This window comes from Tauraco erythrolophus, chromosome 6 (assembly GCF_009769465.1).
Source record: "Tauraco erythrolophus isolate bTauEry1 chromosome 6, bTauEry1.pri, whole genome shotgun sequence".
Lineage (NCBI taxonomy): Eukaryota > Metazoa > Chordata > Aves > Musophagiformes > Musophagidae > Tauraco > Tauraco erythrolophus.
Window position 1 is genome coordinate 70356349 of NC_141470.1, and position 12836 is coordinate 70369184.

Sequence of the window (12836 nt, forward strand, 5' to 3'; positions counted from 1 at the left end):
CACCCGCAGCCTGGCAAATTCATCGTTCCTTGGAAAGGTTTTTTCCATCCAGATAACTTCTCTGGTCTGGTTTAGACACCCACTGCTACGAAATCCACATGCAGAAAGGTTTCTGTCCTCAAGCCAAGCTGGAGTCAGTACCTGCGGTGGTAAACAGGACAAAGCTGGTCTCCAGGACTAACAAAAACTGGTCCTGCTGGGGGTTTAAACAAACCAAAGGATTTTTTCACCGTTCTACGACATTACACTGCGGCACAGTGGGAGGAAGCTGAGATACACACATGGAGGATAGCACTGTTCAGCTGTTGAATACGACAGCCTGGATGTACCTTCTGGGTCAGGATGTCCCTACACAGCTGATGGCCGGAAACTGGGAGGATGTATCTGGACAAGGCTTGTCCAAAACCTGCCGTATTCCCTGTGCAGGTCCAGGACCTCTGCTCCGAGCTCACTGGGGAGAGCTGGGCTGACCCCATGTGGTCACGGCCTTGTCATGGCATGATTTTGGTTTTTAGAAAGCCATAACTTTTCACAGTTACTTGGGAAAAACGCAAACTCTACTTCACATCCGTAAAATCTTCCCATCAAGGAAACAGCACTGTGGAGAGAGTTAAGCTAAACTCCCATCAGTCATTTTTCAAGAAGTGGAAATGTGTCTGTGCTCCCAGTTTCTCCGTTTAACCAGCCAAAGTAGCGCTTCCCTGTTTCTCTTAGTGCATAGTGTCCGTTTTTTAGCACAGATGGGACCTTCCCACTCCACTTAATCCCTCAAAACAAAGGAAATAGAGAAGGGACAGGAGGGGGAAGCTCACAGCCACCGTGCTCCTCTCCCTTGCAACAAAAGGTTAACAGTCGTGGTGATTCACTCACACAGCCCCCAGCCCTGGACAAGCTTGAGGGAAGCATGGCCCCCAGACTTTGGGTGTGCCTGAGCCCAGGGAGGCTGGTGTGTGTCATCTGGTCACTCTGGGCCTGAAGAAGTGAAAAACTAAGTAATGTTGATTGTTTCCATGGTTACAGAGAGTGATTCATTCTGAGGGTAAAGTAACAGGGGAAGAAAGATGGAAAACGAAAATCATGTCTCCGAGCACGTTGTGCAATTCTCTTGGTCAGCAGGCCCAGAGCTCCACGCATCTGCCTTGATCTCAGCTGTTTATAAAACAGCCTCTCAGGATGATCTCCCAGTTGATGTTTTTAACCGAAAAGGAAGAAAAGCCCTGACTCATGCCCCCTGCCAGCCTGGGAGGCTGAACGACGCCCATCCCAGCACAGGACTGCAGGTCTTGTCCAAGGGGAGTGACGGAGCCTTCAAAAACAATCCCCCAGAGATGAAAATCATCAAAGCGAGTGATGCTTTCGTGATGAAAGCTGCTGCCACCTGCAATCCCTCAGGAGAAAGAGGAACCTTTGTTTTGCTATTTCATCCGAGCCATCCCTCCACGGGTACCTCTGAGCCTCTCTCGAGCTGTGGCCAGCTCCGGATTAAAGACAGCAGCCCTCCAAAGCCACCAGGCAGCTTCCCAGAGGAACTCCAGAGGCTAAACCCCAGTGAAAACACAGGGAAACATATGGGGAGCACCCAGCGATTACACCATGCGTGGTGATCTGTTGCTTCTGCAAAGCATCACACAGACCTTCGCTGACCTCAGGTGGTCCGGGCCTCAGTTTTATCCTCCCCCTAGAAGAAAGTCCTGCCATCGGTCAAAACGAATACCAGGATCTTTACAGGAAAAACTGCTAAAACCAAAAAAACAAACCACCAAGTTGTAAAGAGCAAGCAGGTGAGAGGAAGGCGTGAGGCAGCACAGACACCAGACACACCGCGCCGCAGAGTTCTCCCCACACACCCCTGCAGGAGCCATCACCCCCACGCTGAGGGTCACCGCCTGCTTCCCGCCACCCGCCTCGCTCCTGGGGGGACGGCTGGCTCAGGGAGACGGCGGGATTTTCTCCCAGCTTTCCAAAACCCTGTCAGGGAACGGCAAACGCCTCAGGCTCTGCGGCTCTGCGGCCCTGAGGCGGAGTGGGGCGGTGGGGCAGCTCGTGGTCAGCCTCGCCGCCCTCAGCCTTCCTCCCGCCGAGCCCACCGCAAGCGCCGTCGGGGCGAAACATCCCCGATCACAAGCGCCGCCATTTTGTGGCGGGGCTGGAGCGGGGGGCGGGGCCTCTGTCAGAGAGGGGGCGTGGCCTCCCCGCCCACCGTCCAATCCGCGCGCGGGGGCGGGGCTACCCCGGAGGTCGCCAGGCCGGCGCGGGGGCGGTGCGGCGTTGCGGGCGCGCGAAGCCGGGGCGGGGCCGGCCAGCGCGGCGATTGGCTGCGCTCCGGCGTGCGTGCGTGGCGGGCCCCGCCCCCTCTGCCACGTCCGTGCGGCGCCTGCGGCGGAGCCGGTGCGGGCGGCGCGCGCGGCCTCGTGCGCGGGTGAGTGCGGGCGGGGGGACCCCCTGGAGGGGTTTTGCGGGGGGTCGTGCGTGGGGGTGTTGCGGTCTTCCCCCCCCCCCCCCCCCCCCCCCCCCTCCGGCCGGACCGTGGGGAGCCGGTGGCGGGGCCGTGCGGGCGGTCTCTTGCTCCGCCACCCCGTCCTCCGCAGCTGCGGGGCCGGCGGAAGTCCGGCCGAGCACCCGCCGGCCCCTCCGGCCGGGGGACTGTGTGCCCCGCGGGCGGGCAGCTCGTCCCGGGGGGACCCCGCGCGTGCGGTGCTGCCTCCCCGCCGGCATCCCGGGACGGAGCGGAGGGAGGTGGGATGGGCGAGAGGGGCCGAGCGTGGCCCGTGGGCGCTGCCACGGCCCCGTCCCGCTCCCGACGCGGGTGGGGAGCACGAGGTGCTCCGGGGGGCGACTTCGGGACCAGCGCCTGGTCTAGGAGAGAGCCCGGCAGGCCCGGAGGGGGAAGGAGCCGTCGGAACAGGCCGGAGCGCTTCCTTCCCGTGCATCGATCCTGTTCCGACTTGGCCAAGGCGTGTCTATTGAGCAAGTCGTATTCCTGACTCCAGGAAACGCGTGAAGCTTCAGACTTCTTCCTGCTCCAGCGGTGCCAGATGTAGGTGGCAAAATAACTCTTAGTTTGTCACTAACTGCTCGAAAAGCATCCTAAATGTTATTTCCGTCATGTGCTTTTCTGCCGCTGTGTGTGCTTGGTATTCAGTAACTCTGAGCCGAGATTAATTAGATTGGGGTTATTCTGTACAGGGGCACTGTTTGAATGTTGTTATGAACGGTCATGCATTCCAGGAAGGCTTTGTGACAGGACAGGGTGACAGCAACGTTGGAATAATCAAGATCCAGGAGCAGAGATGCCAAATGTATTGCTGGAACCAGGCAGGCTTCAGTTTTTCTAGCAGTGCCATAATTAATGTGCCGGCGATGGGCTCGCAGTCCTTCGCGTGTATCAGCGCGATCCCATCGCTAAAGCTCAGGATTGGGACTCGGAAAACCTCGATTCTCACTTCTGACTCTCCCCATCTATGGAAATGTTTTTCCCTGCGCTTCGTTTTTCCCGCTGTTCCATTTTGAAAATTCGTGTGAGATGAGAATTTCTATTGCTGTTTAATTGCTATAACAGCGTTTTTTTCTCTTTTATATGCGAGATTGAGATGAAAATGGGGATTTAAAGGCCAGTATATAACAGCAGGTGGCATAAAAAGAGATTTTTGTGCTTGGATTTTGTTTTTTTTTTTTAAAGAAGCTTTTTCAGTTGGGTTTCCAGAGCTACCATCAGTTTTGAGGCTCGCGTGCCGTGGTTACACTGAGGTGCTTCATAGCTAACATCCTCTCTGGGCAGCTTAGCAGGACTGTAAGATGTCTTATTTTAAAAAATATTCATCCCAAACGCATTTTCTGACGTTCGTTTGGCTGCTCAACAGCGTGCAACCACTGTATCTTTTATGGTGCAGCCAAGTTAATTGGAAGATATGTAAAGAACTTAGTCTCAGGAGAAGTTCCCATGAGATGCTCTGCTCATACCGGAAACCTGACCAGGTATTCCACAGGTGACAAAGTAAGGATTATTTTCCTTTATCTAGCAGTTAGGAAAACACACCCCTTGGCTTCCTCTTACTCTGTATAATATACAGTTCCCAAATATCTCTTTAATGATTAACAGGCATCTCATCATCACCTTGGCAGTTCTGTTTTACCTGTTAATGGACAACGAGGAGCTGTGCCGTACAGCTGAGGTGGCATTAGATGTTGTAAATACACCGAGCAAACATGACCACGGGAGAACTGCGCTGCGGGCTGTAAGCGTGCGTGCAGGCTGTCGTATCATCTGTGATGTAGTGCTGCCAGTTTAAAATGGGAAAATTTACATTAGTATTTCCTCTATAAAACTGTATTTTCGGGAGGCTTCTTGAGAGCGTGAGATGCTTTCTTTCCTTTTCCAAGGGCTACAGAGGTTAAATATCCTAGTCAATGTCTTATCTGTTGTTTTGTTGGGTTTTTTTTCCAAGAGAAAAAACTTCCCAGATGAACACCAAAGTGCCACACATGTTGATTTTAGATAACGTGCACGGTGTCAGTGTGTGTGCTCTTTGTTTAACCAGCTGGGTGAAGGTTGAGGACCTTAAATTGCAGATAAAGTGAAGAGCAGTTTCACTCACCTTTCTTTACATCCCTAAGGAACATGACATGACAGTGTGATATAACCAGGGGAAATAGGATATTTAAAAATTAAAACAAGAGCAAACCAACATGTTCCTTACCCGTGTGCATTCTGTTCCAGAACACCTGTTGCAGCCATGATGCCTGTTGCAACCGTGATGCCCGATGACACACCGATGTTTGACCCAAGTATTCTGCATGAACTTGACTGGAGTGAGAACACGACGACGTTTTCTCCTGCTATTTCTCCTCTAGATCCAGGAGATGGCCTAGTTCTGAGACCACTTTGCACAGCTGATTTAAATCGAGGTAGAATCCTGTTTAATGATCACAGCAAAAGAAAGCTGGGTGCTGTACTAGATAATCTGTATTTCTGCATGATCTCTCAATAGATTAGGATCGCTCATTTTATCTGATTTGGGTTATTTTTGTGGGAGTGGAGCATCTCCCTTATGAGGAAAGGCTGAGGGAGCTGGGTCTCTTTAGCTTGGAGAAGAGGAGACTGAGGGGGGACCTCATTCATGTTTGTAAATATGGAAAGGGTGACTGTCATGAGGATGGAGCCAGGCTCTTCTCACTGGCATCCAATGATAGGATAAGGGGAAATGCATATAAGCTGGAACATAGGAGGTTCTGCTTAAACATGAGGAAGAACTTCTTCCCAGTAAGGGTAACAGAACACTGGAACAGGCTGCCCAGAGAGGTTGTCGAGTCTCCTTCTCTGGAGATGTTCCAAACCCGCCTGGACGTGTTCTTGTGTGATCTGATCTAGGTGGTCCTGCTCCAGCAGGGGGATTGGACTAGATGATCCTTTGAGGTCCCTTCCAATTCCTAACATTCTGTGATTTTTATCAGTTAGGAATTCGAGCACTTGGTACCATGGATTAGGTGTTGGGTGACCCTCAAAATTGGCTTCACTGCTTTAACCTCAAAAACAATCTTAAAATTCAAGTCAAGTCTTTCAAATAATCCACAGCTTCCTATTCACCCCACCTTTAGAGAGGGAGTACAGTTGTTCACACTGTTCCCTTTTACATTAAAGTAATGAGAACCCACGTATTCTTAGTGCGTGGAGATTTCTTCAATTCTGTAACTTGGCCAAAAAGTTTGTTCTGAACATACAGCTTAATATCGCATAATTTCAGGCTCATGCTTTCCTTGGTAGGACGTACGCATCGTCTGCACTCGATCTGCAGTGTGCTGCTGCTGCATTAGCTGATCCTTCAGCATTGCTGGAGGTGGGAGTTTGATTTTAAGATTAAGGTCTAGTTCTATGACATGCAGAGCAGAGGCTTTTACATACAACTGAACTGGATGGTGCTATGGGGATGTTAACTCTCCAAACAGCTGTGTCGAGTTGTTCTGTGCTATTAGGAGCTAATTGTTTGTCTCTGTCCCTCACTGAGGATTTGTGTTGTTTTTTTTTTTTTTTTCCTTCTTTTATAACAGGCTTTTTTAAGGTTCTGGGTCAGCTGACTGAAACTGGAGTTGCAAGCCCAGAGCAGTTTATCAGTGAGTATATCATTGTTTCTTGGCACTTCCACAGAGTTTGCTGGGAACCAGAGGATACTGATGCTGACAGCAAAGCTGCTTGAGTGCGAGGCTCCCGACCGCCTGATGCCAGAGGGATTTATTAGCTCAGCTCCCGAGGCAGCCTTTGGCAATAGGATCCAGTTGCAGCTATCCCAAAGGGCTTCTTGGCTAGGACAGGCCTAAATCGTATACCTGCTTTTGAGAGTGAGCTTTAGACACCTGGTGGAAGGGACTGCTGGGTGGTGGCTGGTTTTGGCTGAATTATTGCAGCACCGGTAGTGAGGCAGAGGCTCAACAGCATCCTGAGCTTGCTTCGCTGGTTTAATTGAGATATAAGAAGGCTTAGAAGTACTGCCACCTTCATCGTAGTGCCCATCTGCAGAGACACTGGGGAAGGAGGGTTCTCTTGGCAGCTAAGGAAAAGGCATTTGTTTCATTTCTGCTTTTTCCTGGTTCCGTCTCTGGGTTAGTCTGACTCTGGGGCTTTCAGGTTGTAGGGTCTTGGACGCATCTTCCTGGTGATCCTGAACCCTGCAGTGATCTGCATTCAGAATCCGTTGCAGGTGTTAGGCTTCGAAGCAATTTAATCCGAGATTAACGGTGACTGTTCCACTGTCTGTCCACTTCCACAGAAACCTTTGAGCACATGAAGAGATCTGGAGATTACTACGTTACCGTCGTAGAAGACACAAATCTTGGACAGATTGTTGCTACGGCAACGCTCGTGATAGAACATAAGTTCACTCACTCCTGTGCAAAGGTATGTTCTCTCGCTGCAGCTGTAAAGTGAGGAAAAAGATCCTGTCCCCAGATCCTGCGTGGTTTATTTTTATGGTGCTACTGTATGATGATGTACCTTCTGCTGAGTCAGTGACAAAGGCATTTTAAAAATATCTCCCATCCTTGGGCGCTCAGCTAAATAGTAAAAGGAAGCTTTGGCTTTTCCTAAGGAAAAAGAGCAGTGATGTCTGTCCTGTTCTGCCTCCCAGTGAGCTTTTGAACTAGTCAGACGTGGTTCTGACGGAGCAGATGGCTGAGGGTCTCACTGCTGTGGAGTCCCAGCTAGACGTGTGACAACAGGGAGCTGCAGAGATAGAAATTCCCCAGCGGGGAGAGGCTGTGGTGGGACTGCAGCTCCTGCTGGGTGCTGGAAGGGGTGTTACGAGCGTGTCAACTGCTGGAGGAGTTGTATCGAACTAGAGAGCAGAAAATCCAAGCATGAAACGTAGCGCGGTAGGAAAACTCACACCACGGTGTCCTCATCAACTAACGCTTGCCTGTGTTTTCACAGCGAGGAAGGATAGAAGATGTAGTAGTGAGCGGGGAGTGCAGAGGAAAGCAGCTTGGTAAACTGTAAGTATTTCACCACCTCTGCCATTCAACACCAGGCAGGCAGCGAGCCCTTACCCAGCTGGTTTATGTCCTCCCCTACCTTACCACGCTGATGGGTGCCAGCAAAAAAGCTGGCAAAGATCACTCACCAGACCTTGGAGAGCAGGAGTTGAGCTCTGCGGGTGAGCTGCAGGGCACGTCCTCCCCAGCCAGCCAGGTTAAAAGAATTTAGCCAGAAGGTATCACCAGCTGAGGTTCTTACAACAGCGATCCAAAATCGTCTGCCAGACGCTGGTGATTTCAAACTTTAGCATTATAGGTCTGATAACTCCAGCTAATTAAATGTTAATTGACCCAACACGTTCAGGGCAGTTTCATTTAACTGCTGGTTTTCTGTCTTTTTTCAGATTAACGTCCACCCTGACGTTGCTAAGTAAGAGACTGAACTGTTACAAAATTACGCTCGAGTGTCTGCCAAAAAACGTGGATTTCTATAAGAAGTTTGGTTATTTGGTATCTGAAGAAAACTACATGTTTCAACGGTTCTTTAATTAAGAACTTCTAGTCGTTTTTTTGTAAAGACTGTTGGTGGAGGAGCTTGTGCTACAAACATTCTCTTCGTGGAAAATTTATATAGTTTATTGCTGCAGATATAATGATCCCTATAAATTAATGAACATGAAATGTGTAAATCCTGAAAAAAAAACAATGTTACTGACATTTTAGAAGGGTCCTTTGGGTTAGGAAATAAGCGCCTCGAACTAATTTTTACTACTGTTCAGTCTTAAGTGAAGCTTTTTTGTTCTAGCTGAGTTACAAAGGACTCTCGTTAAAGGGATGGTTTTTAACCAAAGGTATATATTTTTATCTCAAATTTTTTCTTGCATTGTATTTTTCTAAAGGTTCGCGCTTCTTTTCTTGGTAGCCGGAGTACAGCTCGCGGGATCGCTCTCCTGTCTGTACTTCAGGGAAGGATGACGTAGCTCGGGTGGGGATGCTTCCCGTGTGGAATTAGCGATACAGAACGAGCGTTTGTTCCGTTCTTTCCATGAAAGCTCACTGAAGTGTTGTTGATGTTAAGCGTACCTAAAGTTTTATAGGCACTATTTTCCAAAACTGAGTTTGTTACTGTTCGTGCAGGTAGGGGAGAATCCTTACGGGCTATGCTAAAGCTGATGTTCTGAGTCTAAAAATGGATGTGTGCTTCTCACTGCAGGGGTCCTGCACTTTAGCTGATAACTTACTTTGTTTTCAGGATAATTACTTGTTTTTCTGACAAAAAAAAACCCAAACAAAACCAAACAAGCTAATGGCTTGCGACAGGGCAAAGGTAACTGGGAACTGGAATGTCTGACAGGCAGAATATAGCCCATCTTTAGTGGGACTCCGGCTCGTACTCAATGGGAATGTGATTTGGGATTGGCAGTAACGCATTCAGCGTCACCGAGCGCGCCCAGCCGACTCGCTGCACTTGAACTCCTGAGGGCGAGGCTGTGGTTTTACTGGTAATGGCTTATGCCTACGGCATAGCAATCCCCCATCCTGGTCCCGAGGGATCCTTGCTGCTGTGGAGCATCCCTCCTGCTGTAAGATTGGATAAATGATTTTAGCACTTTTGCCAGTGATGGCAAGCAAATGACGTACAGAGCCCTGGTTTCCACAGTGGTGTTTTGTGCGAAGGGAGTGACAAATCCTACATCTGTGAATAGGGCATTATAAATACGCGGAGGTTCGTACAGAACAGCCAGTCTCGTTCCTGAACAGTCAGGCCTTACAAAACGTTCTTTCATTGTGGTGTGGAGAGCTACTTTAAGCTGTGGTGGGGGTTCTATTTAATGTTCCTGATGGTACTCCACTCAATACAGTGTTTCCTTGGTGATGTCTGTTTTATTTATTGATTATTTTTAAGAAAAAAAAAATAATCTTTGTTTAAGTTGAATAAATGAAGACTGCCAGAGGTATCTGGTCTGGTTTCTGTATTGCTGTGTTGTGCCTAGCAGTGGGTAAGCATGGACCTCTTGTCTTTCAGAACAGTCCCACCTGCTGGAAATACCTTTGTTTTCCTTTCCCTAGACTGAAAAGAACACTTTTTGAGACTCCATGTTGACTTTAAGCATGGGTCTGATGCCCATTTGAATCTTTACAAGTATGACTCTTATGAAGCAGGTCTCCAAAGGACATTCTCAGCTTGTTCTGGTGGTGGGGCCTTTGCCTGCAGGCACCAGCCCCAGCCTGAGTATCTCTCCTGCAACCAGAGCTGTGCATCCAAACAGCTTGATTGCTTACAGACATGGACACAAGCCCAGGGCTACCAGGACTACTGAGAAGACACATCTCAGAGCCAGGCTGAAGTTTCTAACCCATTCATACCCCTGCTCTCCACAGCACATCTGCAGTTAGGCCTGGGCACCCTATTTTCTTAGGGGTGTTTGCCCCTGAGGTAGAACTGGGCTTCTCCCAGGTGTGCTCTGCTAACAGAGCATCCAAGCGGCTTGAGCCCCAACTCTGAACTAATTGTATAAAATCAGCCACTGATTTATGCTGAGCTCCAATGACAGAGGTGGATTTTCTTGCCTTTCACAGTTTTAATTTATTCTGAATTTCCATTAATTTAAAGTGGATTATTTGAATTCCATGATATCTACACCATCTAAATGGCTCCAGGCCCTTATTAAGACTTAATGAAAAGATTAGTACAAGTGAGGAGCAGGTGATTGTGTACCCAGCTTAGATCATTGTAAAACAAATGAATTAAGTTGAAAGCTTGGTTTTGTGGCTGCATGACAATGCCTCTGCTGGGACGGAATCCAGCTCATCAGCATCCCTTTAGCTTTGAAGAGCTCTTTGTTCAGTACCAGAGGTGACATTCCCAACCTTGGCAGACTACCACCCCTCTGGAAACAGCAGTTACAGCAGGGCTGTGTTGAGAGGAGACAGCAGTTACAGCTGTCACCTCCTGTGCCACACTGGGTTAACTGCTGGGCTGCCAGCAATTCCGGTGGAGGAAGAGTGGGCTCAGTGTACAGGTTTTTTACAGGAGGAGAGGGTTGGGGGTGGGAGCTGTAGGGCAGAAGCTGGTCCATTACCAGCAGGGGCCCTGAAGTGTCAGCTGGCAAACACCCTACAAACTGCAGGCAGGTGCTGTAGAGCTGGTACTACCCAGACTGAGGACTTAAAAAAATGCCCCCAGCCAGCTGGAAGAACACCTAGTACACAGGTGTATGTATTTTAAACTGTTACAGGAACCAGGAAAATGCCACAAATAACAGCATTTAACAGCAACAGGTGGTATCAAAATATATTACACATCTCCTAAACTGAAGAAGCCCTGTTAATTTATCTACAGTACAATGGGCTCAACAGGAAAGAGCAAGACCTCCTCCTCCTCTCAGGGAACAAAGGAATCAAGGATCTTGTCAGAAATAACCACAACATAACTACCAGTTTCTCCAGAGGTTTAATGTTACCTCCTCCTTGGGATTTCATATTTTGGGTAACAGCTCTCCTCTCACAAGGAAAAGATCTCAAGCTCCTAAATTCTGCTTCCCCTAAGCTGGAAAAGGGAACTTTAGCACCTTAATATACAGGTGTGAATCCCAAAGATCTGGGTACTGCAGCTGTGTCTGACCTGGAGAAGGGGGAAAAAAAAAAATTCAACCTCCAAGGCCACAGTGAGGGACTCCTGCTGCCAATTACCACCTTTGATTTATGCCCAGAAAGCAAACACTAATTGAAATACCTACTGGCCATAAGCTAAAAGAGACAGATGTCAAGAAGTTTTAAATAAAAGGATTAACAATAGATATGAGAACAACTAATGTCAGAATCCCTTAGGATAAGAGAGGCCGTTATCTGCAAGGCAGCAGACAGACCAGAAGAATGACTGTAGAAGGAAGCAGTAGGAGGTAATGGCATAAAAAAAAAAAAAATTGGTGGAAAATCCTTAGTCATGAAGCTTGTTAGTTTGTGAAACAGTCTCCCCAGGGAAGCATCAGGACCCCAGTGAGGTAGCAGAACCAGACTACACATGAACAAGCCTTTCTGGCAGGCAATAGTTGGATGAATCAATAGCGTTTTTCCATCTCTACCCCTTCCCAAGGGAGCTGAAATAGAAAGCAATTTTATGCAGAAAGTCTGGTTCCCCTTCTTGTTTCGTCAGAAGCTCGTAGCTGGCAGAGAGGGACATCCACAAACCCCACTGCAGCCATGTCACAGACTCGTGGGGTAAGTGGTGAAACATCCGAGAATGTATTTCCCAACAGCCCCAGAAGCATTCTTCTGAAGAGAGTCAGTTAACAGCACATCATGAACCCTGCAACTGCAAAACCAGCACTGCATGCTTAGCCAGTCACCTGAACACTGGTGACTTGTAGTTCTTAAGGAGGTAACAGTAACACCATCTTTTTTCAAGCTGAAAATTCCCTAACGAAAGCATCATACATTTCTTTTCTTTCCTGAAGGATTTGCACGGCTCCATCCCCAACGTAGGTGGCAGAGGACAGGGAAAGTGCTGAAAATGGCTGAACACTGGTTCAGCTGCACTGAAGCTGTGAACCCTCCCCATCCACAGCACTCCAGGGCCTTCACATTCCACATGAGAAGAGGTTATTAGGCTGTAAAGCCTCACCCAGGTGTCCTGGCTCAGCTAAAAGCCCTGACTTACTGCAGGATTTCCTCCTCAGGTGTCACCAACATCTCTTGTAGCAGCACACTTTCACCCAGGCAGTAGTTTTCAAACCAGAATCTGCTAACTATTTGTAAGAGGTTGCTAAGTAGCCTTGACACAGGCCAAGAGGGCTCAGACTTGCCCTGGAAGGACTGCCCCTCAGCAAGCCTTCCGAGGAGCTGCAAGACAAGGCAGAGGATCAGTGACTAAGTAAAGATGAGCAAGTCACAGGCGTGGTCAGCTTGCCTTGAACACGCAAAGTGAGGCAGAACTCCTACAAAGTAAACAAGCTGCTGGACATCCTCCAGCACAAGGCAGCATCAGAAGAGATCCTCACAGTAGAAAACAGCTTCACTCTTTAGATTCATGCCTTCAAATTCAAAGACATCTGCCTTCAGAAAGTGTCCCTCAGAGCAGGTTGTTCATTCTGAGGCCAACTGAGGACATTGGCCACTCGCACACAGCCACATCGAAGCACAGGGAGATCACTGGATGCTCAGATCCCCAAATGTCTTTTATACTGATTCAACTCTTGAGCCCACCTGTTCCTTGTTAAATAGTCTAATTCCGAGCTCAGATTTCCCAAATGCACAAGTTCTTCTCACAGTTGTGTAATTTACTCAGTCACCACGGTGCTCCAAAGGAGCCACCATTTCATTCACATCTTGTATGCAACTGGCTGATTTGGCAAATAAAGCAGAGATGCAGA

At 48.7% G+C, this 12836-nt stretch overlaps 1 protein-coding gene across 1 annotated transcript; it reads left to right on the forward strand.

Moving 5' to 3' along the window:
• The first annotated feature begins 2401 nt into the window (after positions 1-2401).
• On the forward strand, positions 2402-9333 carry GNPNAT1 (glucosamine-phosphate N-acetyltransferase 1). Its single transcript, XM_086613412.1, has 6 exons — positions 2402-2419; positions 4718-4905; positions 6046-6108; positions 6762-6889; positions 7421-7482; positions 7869-9333. Exons 2-6 carry the CDS (start codon positions 4734-4736, stop codon positions 8014-8016), a joined length of 573 nt encoding a protein of 190 aa, XP_086469538.1. The 5' UTR covers positions 2402-2419; positions 4718-4733; the 3' UTR covers positions 8017-9333.
• Positions 9334-12836: the final 3503 nt, after the last annotated feature.